Source organism: Ostrea edulis, chromosome 3, assembly GCF_947568905.1.
Source record: "Ostrea edulis chromosome 3, xbOstEdul1.1, whole genome shotgun sequence".
NCBI lineage: Eukaryota > Metazoa > Mollusca > Bivalvia > Ostreida > Ostreidae > Ostrea > Ostrea edulis.
In genome coordinates, this window is record NC_079166.1 from 59075880 (window position 1) to 59096830 (window position 20951).

General features: G+C 35.6%; 1 protein-coding gene across 1 annotated transcript in view; it reads left to right on the plus strand.

Moving 5' to 3' along the window:
• The window catches only part of LOC125674421 (uncharacterized), a 34450-nt gene that overhangs the window by 9134 nt on the left and 4365 nt on the right, over positions 1-20951 (plus strand). Inside the window, exons 3-5 of the mRNA XM_048911573.2 lie at positions 1527-1662; positions 6291-6479; positions 19514-20951. The exon at positions 19514-20951 is cut by the window's right edge and continues 4365 nt beyond it. Of these exons, the coding sequence (XP_048767530.2) occupies positions 1527-1662; positions 6291-6479; positions 19514-19702 (514 nt within the window). The 3' untranslated portion in view covers positions 19703-20951. The remainder of the gene's footprint in view (positions 1-1526; positions 1663-6290; positions 6480-19513) is intronic.

Here is a 20951-nt window from a genome sequence, read left to right on the forward strand (position 1 = left end):
GTATTGATTTCAGTACATTGTCTTGTTTACAGTCAGTATTGATTTCAGTACATTGTCTTGTTTACAGTCAGTATTGATTTCAGTGTAGTGTCTTGTTTACAGTCAATATTGATTTCAGTGTAGTGTCTTGTTTACAGGAAACATTATGTGATCTAGTACAATCTCTTTACTTATAGTCAGTATTAATTTTATTCTAGTCCAGTCTTTTGTTTACAGCCAGATTGTGGTTTTTAGCTCACCTGAGCCAAAGGCTCAAGTGAGTTTTTCTGATCAAAACTTTGTGTTGGTGTTGTCGTAAACTTTTCACATTTTCATCTTTTCCAGAACCACTGGGCCAATTTCAACCAAACTTGGTACAAGGTATCCTTGGGTTAAGGGGATTCAAGTTTGTTCCAATGAAGGGCCATGCCCTCTTCAAAGGGGGAGATAATCACACAAATGCAAAAATAGGGCAAGGTCATTTAAAAATCTTTTTCGCAAGAACCACTGAGCCAGAAAAGCTGAAATTTATATGAAGGGTTTCTGACATAGTGGAAATTCAAGTTTGTAAAAAATCATGATCCCTGGGGGTATGTTGGGGCCATATTAGGGTATCAAAGATATACATGTGTGCAAATCTATAAAATATCTTTAAAAATCTTATATTCAAGAACCACTGGGCCTGAAGAGTGGAAATTTTATTGAAAGCTTCCTGATGTAGAGTAGATTCAGATTTGCTCAGATAATGGCCCCCAGGGTAGGGTGGGGTCAGAATAGGGGATCAAAATTTTACATGCTGATATATAGAAAAATCTTCTTTTCCATAACCACTGTGCTAATTTCAATTTAACTTGGAGCAAATCATCCTTAGGTGAAAGGGGATTCAAGTTTATTGAAATAAAGGGTCATGTCCCCTTCAAAGGGGAGATAATTAATCACAAATATTAAAAAATAGGGTGGGGTCATTTGAAAATATTCTTCTCAAGAACCACTGGGCCAGAAAAGCTGAAATTTACATGGAAGCTTTCTTACAAAGTGGAAAATAAAGTTTGTAAAAATCATGACCCCTGAGGTTAGAGTGGGGCCACAATAGGGGATCAAATGTTTATGTGCAAATGTATAGGGAACCAAACTTGGCACAAAACATCCTTAGATAATATAAATACCGTTCTACAAGGGCATATGGTAATTAATGAAACTGTAGTAAAGTTTAATAATTAAGTTCAATAATCAATGAATCTTTAGCTGTTACCTTTGAAAAGTTTTTCTTAATGAACCAAACTGTTTGTATAATGATAGTTTTGCTCAATCTTGTTTATTGCTACATGTAGGTGAGGCTGCTCAGGTGAGTGATGTGGCCCATGGACCTCTTGTTTTTCATGTCTGAGCACAATTTCTTGTTTCCAGTCAATATTTAATGCATTCTAGTGCTGTCTCTTGTTTACAACCAACATTATATTGATTCTAATGCATCATGTTTACAGCCAACATTGTTTTGATTCTTAATGCATTGTCGTGTTTACAGCTGACATTTTTTTTTATTTCAGTGCACGACCCTGTTTACAGCCACAGACTCTAACACTTGAGAGAAGTGATGTTAGTGTGTGTTCTACCCCAGATGTCATTTTCTATGACCTTCCAAACTGTGAAAAAGAAAATTCTAAAATTTTTGCTATTTGCAAGGTAAGATATCCACAGTTGTAATTCCTGATCAGATCCTGAAACATAGCACTACTCCAAATGGACCATTTCATTCTCAAATCTGCTGTTGTTAAGAGTTGTCTGATTGGTTAATCTTAAAGAATGTTAGCTATTAATCATGTTATAGTATACATTTGTTACAAAAAATGTCTGCAAAGAAATTGGCTGTTTGGGATACTTGATTTCCTGGAAATGATAACATACATTATAAAACTATTATGGTATGCAATATCTGTAAAACCTAAATAAAATATCTTGCCAAGAGCACATCGTCTATGACAGCATATATCCAGTGAAAGCATGACATCACATTAAAATTACAGTCCTTGACCATCTCAACTGAGAAAGTCGTGAGAACAGCTGTTGAGTTCTTATTAGCAGGAGATAAAATTTGTTACTGCACAGTGTTAAATTATGCTCTCTAGTGAACAAGTTGAGAGGTAAATCTTCATGAAGAACTGTGATATCTGTTAGCTACTAATATGTGCAAGACTATTTGAGATTTCTTGTTTTGAAAAAGTTTGGGAAGAGTACTGTAGTCACTCTGTAGACATAATAAGATAAAAGAATATCTACACTCTTTTGTTATTATGAAAGGTTAAAAATTGTAAAAATGAGCACACTAAATATATCACAAAGCAACCATTTAAAGCTTCCATACTGAGCTCCATATATCAGGATCTTTAAATATTTGACACTTCATATACTGTAAACTAACTTTTATTTGCGTGTGAGAAATTTTCACTTACATATAATTAATGATAAACTTTTTTAGCTCACCTGAGCTAAAAGCTCGTGAGCTTTTCTGATTGCCCGTATTCCGGCATCTGTCTGTCTGTAAACTTTTAACATTTTTGACTTGTTCAAATTATGGCTCCTGGGGGTAGGATGGGGCCACAAGGGGATCAAAGTTTTACATACAAATATATAGGGACAATCTTTAAAAATCTTCTTCTCAAGAACCATTGGGCCAAAGAAGTTCACATTTACATGAAAGCTTTCTGACATAGTGTAGATTCAAGTTTGCAAAAACCATGGCCTCCAGGGGTAGGTTGGGGCCATGATAGGGACTATGGTTTTACATGCAAATATGTATGAAAAGTCTTCTGATATGGACCAAGGTGACTCAGGTGAGCGATGTGGCCCATGGGCCTCTTGTTTCGGTCACCTGAGCTGAAGGGTCAAGTGAGCTTTTCTGATCCAAACTTTCCATTGTCTGTCGTTGGCGTAGTTATCGTAAACTTTTCACATTTTCATCTTCTTCTCCATAACCACGGTGCCAAATTTAATCAAACTTGGTACACATCATTCATGGGTGAAAGGGATTCAAGTTTGTTCAAATAAAGAGGTAATTCCAAAAATGCAAAACTATATATATAGGGTGGGGTCATTTAAAAATCTTCTCAAGAACAACTGGACCAGAGAAGTTCAAATTTACATGAAAGCTCCCTGACATAATGCAGATTCAAGATTGTAATGTTCAAATCATTGCCCCCGGGGGTTGGGTGGGGCCACAATTTATAGGGGATCAAAGTTTTATATGTGAGCATATAGGGAAAATCATTAAAAATCTTCTCAAAAGAAACCCCACTGGGCCAGAAAATTTCAAATTTACATGAAAACTTGCTGACATAATGCAGATTGAATTTGCTCAAATCGTGGCCCTTGAGGATAAGGTGGGGCCACAATAGGAAATCGAAGTTTTACATGCAAATATATATGGAAAATCTTTAAACATCTTCTTCTCAAGAACCACTGGTCCAGACAAGTTCAAATTTACATGGCAGCTTGCAGACATAGTGCAGATTCAAGTTTGTGAAAATCATGGCCCCCAGGGGAATAAGGTGGGGACCACAGTAGGGGATCAAAGTTTTGCATGCGAATATATAGGGAAAATCTTTAGATATGGGCCATGGTGACTCAGGTGCGCAATGTGGCCCATGGGCCTCTTGTTCAAATCCATATGATTATTTAGTATTTAAGGGAAAAGTATGACACCACAAGTAAAAATTCTCATCTATCAATTTTTCCTCGAAAATTGGTGAAAAATCCCATTTGACATGCTCCCCTGAAAAGTCTAGGCAGACAACCTGTGTTTTTTTTTATGCCTCCCTTCAAAGAAGAGAGGCATATTGCTTTGCACCTGTTGGTATGTCGGTCGGTTGACCACATGTTGTGCACTCAATATCTTGAGAACCATTCACTTGATCATAATATTTCATATGTGGGCTGTTTATGAGTAGAAGAGGACCCCCATTGTTTTTCAGTTCAAAAGGTCAAAGGTCAATTTACTTTGGACATAGGAATATACTGTCCGCTCAGTATCTTGAGAACCCTTTGCTTGACAGACATCAAAATTGGTACGCTGGTACATCATAAGAAGTAGATGACCTGTATTGATTTTGAGGTCACATGGTCAAAGGTCAAGGGTCAAACTGGACATAGGAATATACTGACCACTCAATGTCTAGAGAAACCTTTGCTGGACAGACATCAAACTTGGTACACTGGTATAACTTTAGAAGAAGATGACCCCTATTGATTTTTAGGTCACGTGGTCAAAGGTCAAGGGTCAAACTGGACATAGATATGCTGTCCGTTCAATAGTTTGAGAACCCTTTGCTTGACAGACATCAAAGTTGATACACTGGTATATTTTCAGGAGAAGATGACCCCTATGGATTTTGAGGCCACATGGTCAAAGGTCAAACTTGACATAGGAATATACTGTCTGCTCAATATCTTGAGAACCCTTAGCTTGACAGATATCAAACTTAGAACACTGGTACATCTTTAGGAGAAAATGACCCCTATTGATTTTGAGTTAACATGGTCAAAGGTCAAGGGTTAAACTGGATGTCTCCTATATTTTAAGAATTATTCTCTTGATTGACACCAAACTTGGTACACTTGTACAGAATAAGGAGTAGATGACTCCTATTGATATTTAGGTCACATGGTCGATCCACTCTTGACCTAGGCAGTATTAGAAATTGGTTTAAATCTTGGTATAGACTACAGGTCTATGCCAAAACAAGATGACATAGACCTCATCAAATTGGCATAGACTGCAACATTGAAAAAAATAACACAATATTTCATTTACATCTAATGTTCTTAGAAAGCGTATTTTCTTTCCATTTCTTTAACAATATCTTCCTTTCCTCATAACGTTTATCAGATGTCGACTGACCATGCTGGGTCCTTTGGGATAACTTCATTGCTTTAAATTTAGAAACCGGCATAGACAATTTGGTCTATCTCAATTATAATTGGCATAGACCAGTGTCATTTGTCATAGACTTTGTCTATCGGTCTATGGTTGGTTTCGAATACTGCATAAGAAGATATTGTCTGTTCAATATTTTGAATTGATGATACTATGTACTATAAATTAAATGATGTGTGTGTATAACCCTTTTCAATTTTGCACCATGGGGGGCATATGTGTTTTACAAACATCTCTTCTTTCTTATATTGTACAGGGGAATCCCTCCCCTTTTTTGTTTGAAATTACAAATTTTTCACTATCTTCTTTTGATGCAACTCTGTGGAAAATCAAAGTTGATGACCGTATGTTTTGTCTGATTTTAATTCAGTACATATTTTACCGTATATCAAAATTTGAATAAAACCTATATGGTAGAAATGAATTAGGCCTGCCATCCTTAATTAGTAGATAGGAATGAAGGTAATTTTAAAAATGGCAGTTATTTTCTCCATGCTCATAGGTCTTTGGCAGGGCTTACAATTTTTACAAGCAGTCAATTTAACCCTGCATGTGAAAGATGAAGCTAAGTTAAATAATGAACAGTGATCAATCTCATAACTCCTATAAGCAATACAAAATAGAGAGTTGGGCAAACATGGATCCCTGGATATACCAGAGTTGGAATCAGGTGCCTTAGAAGAGTAAGCATCTGTTCACCAGTCACACCTGTCATGAGCCCTATATCTTGATCAGGTAAACAGAGTTATCCATAGTCAAAGTCTGTGTGCCAAGAACGGCCTAACAATCAGTATGAAACAAGTCAGACAGCATTTCTCCAAAGTTAGGTTGTAGTGGCAAACTAGATTGTGATAACGACCATTGAATTTGCAAATGCTGACTTTAATCGAAACTATTGAAACCCCTGTACCATGCATGTCTAGCTAATTCAGCAAGTTTGAGTTTTAATTCGAACACTGACAACACTTAAAGCTGGAGATGCCTCAGAAAAATTCTTGAATGGAGCTCCGAGCATAAAAAAACAAACAATATTTTGGGACTCTCTGATGCACTTTTGAATAATGTCTGCCAGTTTCAAACAATACTCTTAGCATGCAAATGAAATGTCATTCTTAATAATAATTTTAGTTACCACCAACTAACCCCAGTGGGGAATAATTTGGCCAAAAACATTTTATTATTTGGTAACACCCCCCCCCCCCCTTAATTGGAATGTCCTTTTTTCACTCTATTTTCACTTTACCGAGTTTTAGCATTTTTAAAAATTAAATACTAATTTCTGATTGATGAAGTTGTGCAGTTATATCTCCATAGAAGTAATATGAATTAATCTACATAACTGTGAAATCCCTTATAATGCTCAATATATTTTTAATTACAGGTAAAAAGAAAGATGGAACCTGAACTTGAACCTTCTCCACCAAAACGAAGACATTGTGACACAGAGAAGAGGGTTGACCATCTGGACACAGGGGTGCTGGGCCGGCACGGAGGCGACCTCCTCGTTCACTATTCATCAAAATCGTCAAAACAACAAGGACTCCTTGGCCTTATTGTGCAAGGCACCTATGTTAGTAGCTCTTATTTGAGAAAGATATCCACAAAATTGTAGAATGAAAGTAAACGATGTGTTCAGTGTAAAATGTTTATGATCTAGTTTGTCACCGTTCTGTATGTAAATAGTATGTACATCTGTATGTAGGTTTCTTAATCCTATTGTATGTTCAATTTCTTTGCTAGTACCACTAAGCCAGTTTTCATCCAAATTTGGCAAAAATCTCCCTTGCTTCAAAATAATTCAATTCTTAAAAGGGCAAGTCATAACTCTGATTCTAAAATTAAAAAAAATACTGCTACTAATAATAACGGCACATATGCCATGGAAAGTTTCAAGGTTTCCAAATGTTTAGAAGTTGTAATACATTAACATAATGGCTGACTTCCTGTGTTCATCGGCAAAGAGTACGCATTTCAATATAGATGCTCTTTCTTAATGTCAGGCATTCATTCTTTTGTCCTCTTAAAGCTGTATGATCCGATGTTAATGAATTATTTCTATACTTATATAATTATGTTCCCCAAACAAAGTTTGGGAACATATTGTTTTTACTCTGTTTCTTATTATGTTCCCCAAACAAAGTTTGGGAACATATTGGTTTTACTCTGTTTCTTCTTCTTCTTATTATTATTATTATTCTTTCTTTATTCTTGTCACACTTTTTTGTCCACGAGTGTTCTCAGAAACTACTGAAGGGATCAAGATGAAACCTTTTTAGGATGATAGAATACTCTATGTAGATGTGCGGAACGAACATCATTTTGTCTGAAAATGCATGCATGTGCATGCACGTGCATTGGATTTTTTGTTTACAAATTTTGGAATCAGTCTAACTTTTTTACTTTTCAATGAAATCGTTTGGTATTTATATCGTAGGTATATCTTGGGACCCTTAACTGTTTGGCATCATCAAAATTTCAATTCTGCACGCGCATGCACGTGTGCTTCAATTTGATTGGATAATACAAAACCGTTTATTACATTCACGCCAATCAAGGAAATTTAATGATATTTACAGGATAGGTAGACATGTCAAATATCTACAGATCGATGTAAGAAAAATTGCAAACGCGCATGCGCACGCACGTGTATTGTCTTTTGAAGGTTCAATTCTTTCAATGACCATAACTTTTTTGTTTTTTGTCAAAATCTCTTCAAACTTGTATTGTATATGTATCTTGATATTCTTAACAAACGTGTACAGTCATAATTACCATCCGGCACGTGCATGCACGTGTGCTAAATTCTGATTGGACGATTTTCAAATGGCCATAACTTTCTTATAAATGATGGAAACAATATGAAATTTATACTGTAAGTATATCTATCAAATGTCTATTGAATGACATCAACATTGATGCTGAGTCATACTCACGTGCCCGTGTATGCACGTGCATAGCTTTTCTTTCATTTTTTGGGTACTAAAATGGTCATAACTATTGAATTAAAAACTGAAATGAATTCAAATTTACCCTGAAGATCTATGATATGAATGTCTGTGAAATGGTGTCAACAAATTTTCCATTATCAAAATCGCGTGCGCGTGAATGCGCGTGCATTGTAATTTTTGACATCTAAATTTGAGTATTGGTCTATAACATTTTCAGATTGCAATGAATAGGTTTGAAAATTAGGTTGCAGGTATGTTTTGGGCCTGTCAATTTATTAATAGTCTCAAAATCACTTCCCTGTACGCGCATGCACGTGCGCTTAATTATAATTGGACGATTTTGAAATCCCAATAACTTTCTTAAGAGTGAAGCAATCGATACCAAATTCATATAGTAAGTATATTGTTCAAATCTCTATTGATTAGCATCAACAAAATTGTTGTGTGGTACTCACGCGCACGTGTATGCACGTGCATTGATTTCGGTCTTTGTAGTTTTGAGTTGCCGTTAATTTCTCGTTTTTCATTGAACAGTTGTGAAACTTCTCTTCTACTCATATAGTAAGACTTCTAATGTATCGAGATGGTCGAATTATGTATATGCACGTGCATGCACGTACGTGCACGTGCACAAAACTCTCAGATCTTTATAACTGATTTGTATTAGCATGAAATGGACTGAACGTTATAAAATAGTTATATATTCACATGTTTCACAGTTTGCAATGATCAAAACCACTTGTACTGAAATAAATGACACCACTTGCTAAATGGGGGAATGTTTGGGGAACATCTGTAACGGTCCCCGTTACAATAAGTACTAGTTATTATTATTATTAAGGTCTTCCGTTTCCAACGGAAGACCTTCTAGTGATTCTACTGTTTATTATTATTAGGGTCTTCCGTCTTCAGCGGAAGACCCTTCTATTATTCTATTGTTGATTTTTCACTTTTCTTATTATTATTATTAGGGTCTTCCGTCTTCAGCGGAAGACCCTTCTATTATTCTATTGTTGATTTTTCACTTTTCTTATTATTATTATTATTATTCTTTTTTTTTCTCCTTACCGATTTTTGTGCAGAAGATTTCTCGGAGATGGCTGGATCGATTTGCTTCAAATTTTCAGGATTGATGCGTTGCCATTTGAAGTTTGTACCGCCGTTTCAATTTGTGAAAAATCACTTTCGGTTGGAAGTTATCCCCCTTTTATCGATTTTCAGATGACCATTTTGTCCAGACAAAAACTCGAAAACGGTAAAAGCTAGAGTGCTGAAATTTTCAGTGATGTTAGACGACATGTTGTAGTTGTGCACCTGGGTTTTCAAAATTTCCGGAAGTGCCTAGTATGGAAGCTCGGTATGGGTCGAAAATGGAGTTTAAAAAAGTGTCCAATTTTTTTCCACGTTTTAAATCAGAACTTTTTACTCGTAACTATTTTGTTTAGATATATATAACAAAAGTTGTACAGTTTATTGAGATCTTTCGTGTCATATCAAGAAATAGGCCCATGGGCCTCATGGCTCGCCTGAACCATTGAATTTCTGTTACAATGATTAACTTTTTTCTCACGAAACTTTTGGTAAGACATGTAGAATAAAAGTTGTTCAGTTTTGCAAGATCTATTTCATGATATCTTAAAAAAGGTTCCCGGGCGTCATGGCTCGCCTGAACAGTCGAATTTGTATCGCAATTAATAACATTGATAACTTTTTTCTCGAGAAACTTTTGATAAGACATGTAGAACAAAAGTTGTTCAGTTTCGCAAGCGTAAACTAACGATGTTAAGAAATAGGCCTGCGGGTCTCATCGCTCACCTGAACAGTTGGGTTATTGTTGCAATCTATAACATTTTTGTCAAGAAACTTTTAATAAGACATCTAGAACAAAAGTTGTTCAGTTTTGCAAGATCTTTCGAACAACATCATGAAAAAGGCCAACGGGCCTCATGGCTCGCCTGAACAGATTGATCAGTGTCACAATTACTAACTTTTTTCTCGAGAATCTTTTGATAAGACATGTAGAACAAATGTTGTTCAGTTTCGCAAGCGTTAACTAACGATGTTCAGAAATAGGCCTGCGGGTCTCATGGCTCACCTGAACAGTTGGGTTATTGTTGCAAGCTATAACATTTTTGTCAATAAACTTTTAATAAGACATCTAGAACAAAAATTCTTCAGTTTTGAAAGATCTTTCGAACAACATCATGAAAAAGGCGAACGGGCCTCATGGTTCGCTTGAACAGTTTGATTTGTGTCACAATCAATAACTTTTTTCTGGAGAAACTTTTGATAAGACATGTAGAACAAAAGTTGTTCAGTTTTGCAAGATCTTTCAAATGATTTCAAGAAAAAGGCCCACGGGCCTTATGACTCGCCTTAACAATCTGATAAATGTTGCAATCAATAACTTTTTTCTCAAGAAAATTTTGATAGGACATGTAGAACAAAATTAGTTCAGTTTTACGAGATATATCTAGAATGATATTTAAAAAAAATAGGCCTCCGGGCGACATGACTCGCCTGATCAGTCGAATTTGTATCGCAGTATATATAACATTATTAACTTGTTTGTCGAAGAAAAGTCTGACCCCTTCAATTAGTGGCCGAGAGCGACAGAGAGTCTTTAATTCATAGCACTTAAATGATCAATATTTGTAAAACATTACCGAAGCTAAATTGTACATCTAGACAATATATTTGTATCATTATTCATGAACGAAAATCTCATTCGAATTCTTATCTCATCACATCTAAAATTGGACGGAAGACCCACTCGTTGCTCGCAACGAGATCGCATCTAGTTATTATTCTTTTTTTTTCTCCTTACCGATTTTTGTGCAGAAGATTTCTCGGAGATGGCTGGATCGATTTGCTTCAAATTTTCAGGATTGATGCGTTGCCATTTGAAGTTTGTACCGCCGTTTCAATTTTTGAAAAATCATTTCCGGTTGGAAGTTATCCCCCTTTTATCGATTTTCTGATGACCATTTTGTCCAGACAAAAACTCAAAAACGATAAAAGCTAGAGTGCTGAAATTTTCAGTGATGTTCGACGACATGCTGTAGTTGTGCACCTGGGTTTTAAAAATTTCCGGAAGTGCCTAGTATGGAAGCTCGGTAGGGGTCGAAAATGGAGTTTTAAAAAGTGTGCAATTTTTTTCCACGTTTTAAATCATAACTTTTTACTCGTAAATATTTTGTTTAGACATATATAACAAAACTTGCACAGTTTATTGAGATCTTTCGTGCCATATCAAGAAATGGGCCCATGGGCCTCATGGCTCGCCTGAACCATTGAATTTCTGTTACAATGATTAACTTTTTTCTCAAGAAACTTTTGATAAGACATGTAGAATAAAAGTTGTTCAGTTTTGCAAGTTCTATTTAATGATATCTAAAAATAGGCCTCCGGGCGTCATGGCTCGCCTGAATAGTGGAATTTGTATCGCAATTAATAACATTAATAACTTTTTCCTCGAGAAACTTTTGACAAGACATGTAGAACAAAAGTTGTTCAGTTTCGCAAGCGTTAACTAGCGATGTTAAGAAATAGGCCTCCGGGTCTCATGGCTCACCTGAACAGTTGGGTTATTGTTGCAATCTATAACATTTTTGTCAAGAAACTTTTAATAAGACATCTATAACAAAAGTTGTTCAGATTTGCAAGATCTTTCGAACAACATTATGAAAAAGGCCAACGGGCCTCATAGCTCGCCTGAAGAGTTTGATTAGTGTCACAATCAATAACTTTTTTCTGGAGAAACTTTTGATAAGACATGTAGAACAAAAGTTGTTCAGTTTCGCAAGCGTTAACTAACGATGTTAAGAAATAGGCCTGCGGGTCTCATGGCTCACCTGAACAGTTGGGTTATTGTTGCAATCTATAACATTTTTGTCAAGAAACTTTTGATAAGACATCTAGAACAAAAGTTGTTCAGTTTTGCAAGATCTTTCCAACAACATTATGAAAAAGGCCAACGGGCCTCATAGCTCGCCTGAAGAGTTTGATTAGTGTCACAATCAATAACTTTTTTCTGGAGAAACTTTTGATAAGACATGTAGAACAAAAGTTGTTCAGTTTCGCAAGCGTTAACTAACGATGTTAAGAAATAGGCCTGCGGGTATCATGGCTCACCTGAACAGTTGGGTTATTGTTGCAATCTATAACATTTTTGTCAAGAAACTTTTAATAAGACATCTAGAACAAAAGTTGTTCAGTTTTGCAAGATCTTTCCAACAACATCATGGAAAAGGCCAATGGACCTCATGGCTCGACTGAACAGTTTGTTAGCGTCACAATTACTAACTTTTTTCTCGAGAATCTTTTGATAAGACATGTGGAACAAAAGTTGTTCAGTTTTGCAAGATCTTTCAAACGATATCAAGAAAAAGGTCCACGGGCCTTATGACTCGCCTTAACAGTCTGATAAATGTCGCATAACTTTATACTCGTAAATATTTTGTTTAGAGATATATAACAAAAGTTGTACAGTTTATTGAGGTCTTTCGTGCCGTATCTAGAAATGGGCCAATGGGCCTCATGGCTCGCCTGAACCATTGAATTTCTGTTACAATGATTAACTTTTTCCTCACGAAACTTTGATAAAACATGTAGAATAAAAGTTGTTCAGTTTTGCAAGTTCTATCTAATGATATAAAAAGAAAAGCCTCCGTGCGTCATGGCTCGCCTGAACAGTGGAATTTGTATCGCAATTAATAACATTAATAACTTTTTTCTCGACAAACTTTTGACAAGACATGTAGAACAAAAGTTGTTCAGTTTCGCAAGCATTAACTAACGATGTTAAGAAATAGGCCTGCGGGTCTCATGGCTCACCTGAACAGTTGGGTTATTGTTGCAATCTATAACATTTTAGTCAAGAAACTTTTAATGAGTCATCAAGAAAAAGGCCCACGGGCCTTATTACTCACCTTAACAATCTGATAAATGTCGCAATCAATAACTTTTTTCTCAAGAAAATTTTGATAGGACATGTAGAGCAAAATTTGTTCAGTTTTGCGAGATATATCTAGAATGATATATAAAAAAATAGGACTCCGGGCGACATGACTCGCCTGATCAGTCGAATTTGTATCGCAGTAAGTAACATTATTAACTTTTTTCTCGAAAAAAGGCTGACCTCTTTAATTAGTGGCCAAGAGGGGCAGAGAGTCTTTAATTTATAACACTTAAATGATTTAAAATATTTGTAAAACATTACTGAAGCTAAATTGTACGTTTAGGCAATATATTTGTATCATTATTTATGAACGAAAATCTCAGTCAAATTCTTATCTCATCACATCTAAAATTGGACGGAAGACCCACTCGTTGCTCGCAACGAGATCGCATCTAGTTATTATTATTTTTTTTTTCCCTTTCGTCTCCGAGACCGTTGGATGGATTTTCCTGAAACTTTCACAAGTTATAGGTAACGATGGTACCTCGAGGCATTTTTTTCATTTTTTCAAAATTCACTTCCGTTCGTCAGATACATCCGATTTTCCGGTTTTTGAAAGAAACTTTGTCCGGGGGTAAACTTGAAAACCACTGAAGATAATCGAATGAAACTTTCAGGGATGATAGATCTATATTCTCTATGGTGCATGCACGTAATATTTTTTGTCGCCGTCACTTCCGGTCGTCACCGGAAGTGGTTAAATAAATCATCAATTTCAAACTTTTTTCTTTCAAATTGAAACCTATTTCGGTTTACTAGGTCTTGTTCTAATTCTCACAAAATGTTGACCCCACCGGAAGTTGAATCTCCAACTTCCGGTTATATCAAAGAAAGACCAATTATTCTCTCATTTTTCAGTGCCAGAAATCTCGGTCATGAAACTAGTTAATGAGTTGAGTTTTACATATATTATAGTCACTATAAATGTCTAGAGTAACGTCAGATATTTTTTGTAAAATTCACTTCTGGTCGGCAAATACGGCTTATTAGCTGTTTTCGTTGTTAAGCGTTTTTTTCAGAAACGGTAAAAGATAGAGTCATCAAATTTTCAGAGTTAATAGATCTCACTATGTAGGTGTGCAGTGGTGGGTTAAGAATGTCGGCCGTCACTTCCGGTCGTCACCGGAAGTGATTAAATGAATCATAAATTTCAAACTTTTTTCTTTCAAATTGAAACCTATATCGGTTTACTAGTTCTCGTTCTAATTCTCAAAAAATGTTGACCCCACCGGAAGTAGAATCTCCAACTTCCGGTTATATCAAAGAAAGACTATTCATTCTCTCATTTTTAGTGCAATAAATCTCGGTCATAAAACAAGTTAATGATTTGAATTTTACATATGTTAAAGACACTATAAATGTCTAGAGTTCATTTCAATATTTTTGTAAAATTCACTTCCGGTCGTGAGATATGGGGTGGACATATTCAAACCTTGTTTTTTCCACTTTCTCATTAATGAATATAGATAGACGCTTGAAACTTGTAGAGTTGATCAACTAACATTAGTCCATTGTACACATACATTCAATATTTTTGTTCGTCACTTTCGGTCTATACCGGAAGTATTTGAAAAATTGTCGATTTTCCGATTTCTTCGAGTGATTTCTCAGAGATGGCTGGATAGATTTTCTTGAAATTTTCAGGAATAATGTCGTATGAAATGACCTTCCTATAACTATTTTTGTTTTTACAAAATTCACTTCCGGTCGGAAAATATGGCCGATTTTCTGTTTCTCAAAAGGAATTTTGTCCAGCATTTTTCTTGGAAAAGGTAAAATATAGGTTCATCAATTATTCAGGAATTATAAATTTCCGTTTGCAGTCGTGCAGTAGAGGGTTGAACATGTCGACCGTCACTTCCTGTCGTCACCGGAAGTGATTGAAAGAATCGCAAATTTCAAACTTTTTCTTGTAAATTGAAACCTATACTAGTTTATTAAGTCTCTTTGAAAGTGTCAAAAGAATATTGACTCCGTTGGTAGTCAAAACAACTACTTCCGGTTTCTTGATAAAATACATTTCTACTTTTCATCTCTTTGTCACCATAAATCTCGCGCATATTTGAAGTCTTTCATATGATTTTCACATGTCATAATAAAAGTATCAAGTTCTAGAGTTTGGATCATTTTGTTTTTCAAAATTGACTTCCGGTCGGTAGTAACCTACTACTTTTTCTTTCTTTAGTCTACTTCTTTTTGTTGAGAACTCTTTCAGATAGAGACGTGGAATTTTCAGGGAATATAAACAGTAAAGAGTCGCTGTCATTTATAGGAAAACGCATCATAAAAGTACTTCCGGTCATCACCGGAAGTTACGAGAAATGAGTAAAAAATTCGATAATACATTTCTCATTCATTGTTAAGGCACATTTTCTGATATATTTAAATGGTTTTCGTAGGAACAGAAAGCTCTTTACCGGAAGTGATCTAACGGAAGACCTACTCATTACTAGTAATGAGTTTCTAGTTAAGGTCTTCCGTCTCCTGCGGAAGACCTTACTATTATTGTTCGCGTTCTTCTTCTTCATTATTATTATTATTATTTTCCTTGGTAGTACACGCGTTTTTCTCAGCCATTTCTCAATCGATTTTCACGAAATTTTCAGGAAAGGTGTCTTTTGGATACGAGACTTTGCTTGCAAAATTTCATGCTTGACGTCACTTCCGGTCAGGAGTTATCTCTCTTTTAGTGACTTTTTGAAGGGCCTTGTTGTCCACACATCTCCTCCGTTAGTTTTGAAGCTAGAGTCTTGAAATTTCTACACAAGATAGAGTAAACATTTTAGAAGATTTGTGGGGGATTCGATTTTACCGGAGGCGATTTGCCTAAACGCTCGCCTGGACCTGAAAAAATGGATGCCAAAATTTTTCGCCGATTTCGGCGATTTTTGACCTTTGATCTCCAATATCTTTTTTCTTGCAAATATTTGGTTAAGACATGTATAACAAAAGTTGTGCACATTTACGAGATCTTTTCGAAAATATCAAGATTTAGGGGCTAGCCCCTTAAATTAGGGATCTAGAAGGGCTCAAAGTCTAGATCAAATATCTCAAAAATCGTTAATATTTTGGTATAAGTCAAAGAACAAAAAATGTTCATCTCAACATTCCAAATCTATTCATATAAAAATTTAGGTCATATGTGACGTAATAAGGGATTTTAAGGGCCAAAACCATACATTTTTTACCCCTTGTATCTCGAAAACGACAAATATTTTGAAAAGCAATAAAGAACAAAAGTTGTTCAGAATGATGATCTGAACAATATGCATATTTCGTTTTTACCCTATGTGGCCCCGTTAGGGAGCTACAGTTTGGCCCCTAAAAATTACTTCTAGAAATAACTCGAGAACGGTAAAGAATTTCTAAATACTTGTTGAACAAAAAATGTTTGAAATGTCATGACCTTTCTTACGATATCAAGCAAAAGGGGCTGACCCTTTAAATTAGGGGCCCAGAAGGGTCCAAAGGTTTATGAGAATATCTCAGAAACTATTAATATTTTGTAATAAGTCATTGAAGTGGAAATGTTCATCTAAACGAGCTTGTTCTTATCAAATCAAAAAGTAGGTCATATGTTACGTAATAAGGGATTTTAAGGGCCAAAATCATAAATAATTGACGCCTCATATCTTGAAAACGACAAATATTTTGAAAAGCATTATTGAACAAAAGTTGTTCAGAATGATAATCTAAACAATATGTACATTTCGTTTTTTCTGTATGTGGCCCCGTTAGGGAGCTACAGTTTGGCCCCTAAATATTTCTTGTAGAGATAACTCGAGAACGGTAAAGAATTTCTAAATACTTGTTGAGCAAAAAATGTTTAAAATGACAAGGCCTTTCTTACGATATCAAGCAAAAGGGGCTGGCCCTTTAAATTAGGGGTTCAGAAGGGTCCAAATGTTTTTGAGAATATCTCAGAAACTATTAATATTTTATAATAAGTTGTAGAAGCGGAAATGTTCATCTCAACGAGCTTGATCTTATCAAATCAAAAAGTAGGTCATATGTTACGTAATTAGAGATTTTAAGGGCCAAAATCGTAAATATTTGACGCCTCATATCTTTAAAACGACATATTTTTTGAAAAGCATTATTGAACAAAAGTTGTTCAATGTGTCATAACCTATCGATCAATATCAAAAAATGGGTCTGTGGGCCTCATGGCTCGCCTGTAGAGTCGATTTTTGTCGATATCAGTCGATTTCAAAAACTTGTAACTGGTAAATATTTTGTGAGGACATATTGAACAAAAGTTGTTCAGTTTATCGAGATCTATCGATTGATATCAAGAAATAGGCCTATGGTCCTAATGGCTCGCCTGTAGAGTCGATTTTTTGTCGATATCGGTCGATCTCAATAACTTTTTACAGGTAAATATTTTGTAAAGACATATAGAACTAAAGTTGTTGAGTCTATAGAGGGCTAACAAATGACATCAAGAAATAGGCCCGCGGGCCTTATGGCTCGCCTGGAGAGTCGAATTTCAAACGAATTTCACCGCAACTTTGCTTCAGAAGCTTATGATATGAAAAATTGATTATATCTAAAGTGTCTTAAAGTCGGAAACTAAATTGGGACTCATTTGTCTTTTTTTTTTTTTTAACTCCGAGTGCATCAACAAATCGGACGGAAGACCTACTCGTTGCTCGCAACGAGATCGTGTCTAGTTATTATTCTTTTTCTCCGGTACTTTTTTGTCCGGTAGTGTTCTCAGAAACTACAAAAGGGATCGATATGAAACTTTCCAGGATGATAGTATAGCGTTTGTAGATGTGCATAGTGATAGTCATTTTGTTTGCACGTGCATGCACGCGCGCGCACGTGCATTCCAATTTTGGTACAAAAAATGGAAAATCAGAATATTGAAGGAAGCGATATAAAACCTAAATAGGATGATAGTATATCATTTGTACATATGAAAAATAATAGTTTTTTGCCAGCACGCGCACGCATGCGCGTGCACGCGCATTACAAAATTTGTACGCTAACTTTGGAATTAGTCTAACTTTTTTGTTGTTCATTGAAATGGTTTGAAATTCATATCATAGGTAGATATTGAGACCCTTAACTGATTTACATGGTCAAAATTACCAATTTACACGCGCATGCACGTGCGCTTCATTTTGATTGGATAATACTAAAACGTTTGTAACTATCTTATTTATGAAGCGAATGAGATGATATTCACAGCATACGTAGACAATATGTGTATCTATATGTTGGTGTAACAAAAAATGCCAACGCACACGCGCATGCGCGTGCAACGTTTTTTAAATGTTCAATTTTTAAAGGACGATAACGTTTTTGTTTTTCATCAAATTCTATTCATATTAAGGGTTTAGATGTATCTTGGTACTCCTTACAAATTGCTGTGGTTAGAATTACTGCTCAGCACGTGCATGCACGTGTGCTGATTTCTGATTGGACGATTTTAAAATCGCTATAACTTCCTTATATTTGGTGGAAACGTTATGAAATTCATACTGTGGGTATATGATACAAATGCCTGTTGAACGACATCAACAAAAATTCGGAATCATACACGCGTGCGCGTGTATGCACGTGCAACGCTTTCTTTCATTTCTTGGTACTGAAATGACCATATTGAACGTACTACATGTAATTAAAGGCTAAAATAAAATGATTTTTTCCTATAGATTCACAAGGACATCACTTTTTAATTGGGGGAGGTTTGGGGAACATCTGTAACGGTCCCCGTTACAATTAGAACTAGTTGCTTAATTAGTTTTATTTAGTTTAGACTAATAAGTTTTTAAAGTTGTTAACTTTCCCTTAATTTAATGCTTGAAAACATTTGCAAAATATAAAGTCTGTTGCATACTAGCTATATAAATATATGTGCATAAGAAGAAGAAAAGGGTACTCAGTCAACATAGAAAGGAAAGATAACTCATGATAGAGCCAAGTAAAAAACAAGAAAAAGAAGACTGCCTTCTTTATGGAAATTTTAGGCCTGAGAAACAATTTATTAATTCTTCTTGGCCTTACAAATACTGCAAGACTAAAATAGTGATGAATAATGTATACATATTATATATAATATGAAGCTTCATTGCGAGGTCATGTGCCTGCCTCGCAAAGCCCCTTTTTAGGGAATGCAAAATAACTGGGCATTTCGTGAAATTAACAGCCAAATTATACCATACATGAACTCCTTCCTTTCTTCAAACCATTACCACTGCATGTATAGAGTTTGGATTTTGCCAGAAATATAGATGCATATATTGAAGTTTTATGCATGATGAATTGAATTTATGACTTCATGGATGATTGTAGATGAGGGGTAGTTGCACAGAATATGAGATTTCAAATTAGTAAGAGGAATTATTTACAGCAGAAAACAGTGCGATCCATGAACTTCCTGCATTAACAATAGGGTAATGAAAACTGTAGATTTCTAATTTTATGCGAGTACTTGATATGACAAAATGACTCGTATACGTCAAATCGTGTGAACATGAATTTGCGTATCGTCTGTTAATCAAGAGTTCTTGCATGAATTTTAGCAACAGAAAATTAAAGCGAGTAATTTGATTTCACGAGTGACACCTCTCATGAAATTACACGATGATAAATTCCTCGCTTATAGTTACGAATCTACAGTACTGTTCAGAGGAATTTAAGAATCACCACTCATGAGATTTCTGAAGTATCTTGATCTTTTTTCAGGTTACGTTCACACACTTCTCCTGTAATGAGCTGGACCTTGAAGCCATCCAGCGAGGGGATCCCTCATTCCCAGAAGGGACAGGTCCAGTGATTAGGTTTAGTCAGCCCTACAACATTCTTAAAGCTGAAGATCGATTGCATATCATTGAACCGTTTCTTAAACTAGGCTTTGTTCAATCTACCGGGTGAATTATAGTCCTGTTTTTATGTATTGATTTAAGGCCATTAATTGTTTATAGAGCCTCAGCTATGAAATAGTAAACTGTTTCGTATGGTCTGTTGTACTCTGGGAATGACTGGTTAGGTTCCTGAACTTTTGAGGAAGTATTCCTATGCTATATGTACATGTACATCAGTTTGATTATCAGTATGTTTATCATTGCTTTATATTAGGTGCATGTGGTTGATATTCAGAGGTCACCAGGGCAAACATCATGGTTTTATGTGTAACAAGAAAGATGATTGGTTTACTTCTTTACTGGCATGAGCTTAATGCGGGTGACTTTTTCTGTTCCATTACCTCACCTGAGCTGAAAGCTAAAGTGAGCTTTTTTGATCACCTCTTATTCATCTTTTGTAAACTTTTCACATTTTCATAATCTTCTCCAAAACCACTGGGCCAATTTCAATCAAAGATAGTAAAAATCACCCATGGGTGAAAGAGATTTGAGTTTGTTCCATTAAAGGGCCATGCCCCCTTCAGGGGGGGGGGGGGGGGGGGGGGGTAATCAAGAAAAGGCAAAAATAGTGTGGGGTTCTTCTCAAGAACACTTGGCCAAAAAAGTTCAAATTAACATGAAAGCCTCCTGACAGGGAGCAGATTCAGGTTTGTTGAAATCATGAGCCTCGGAGGTCGGATGGGGCCACAATAGGGGAAAATCTTTGCTTGCAAATATATAGGAAAAATGAAGAAGTTTTATAATTGATTAAATTTAAATTAATTAAAACAAATTCTTTACCGGAGTAGATCTAGTAAGACCTCACTAAATCATAAATGCGAATGTTCCCCAAGTTGTGCGGATTGAAGTTTTTTTTATGCCCCAGCGACTATAGTCAAGAGCATATTGTTTTGTCCTGTCTGTCGTTTTGAAACTTTAAAGTCATTCTCATGACTTGACCTTGAAGTTTGACCTACTTTTAAGAAAGTCTAACCTATTCAATAACTGCATATAAATTCCTACATGTAAATGGTAAGGCCTTACAGTGTATATTTTATGCATGATCTCTGACCTTGTGATCCTGACCATGTAGTTTGATCTTTTCAAACTTTGACCATACTCATAACTTTTGAATAGTGAGTAATAGGACTCATATTTCATATCTGCATTCCTCTTGGCAATTTTGTTTGTACTAAAGTTTCTAACATTGTGACCTTGATCTTGGAGTCTTATCTACCTTTAAGATAACCTAAACTATTACTTGTACACTGAACAACTTA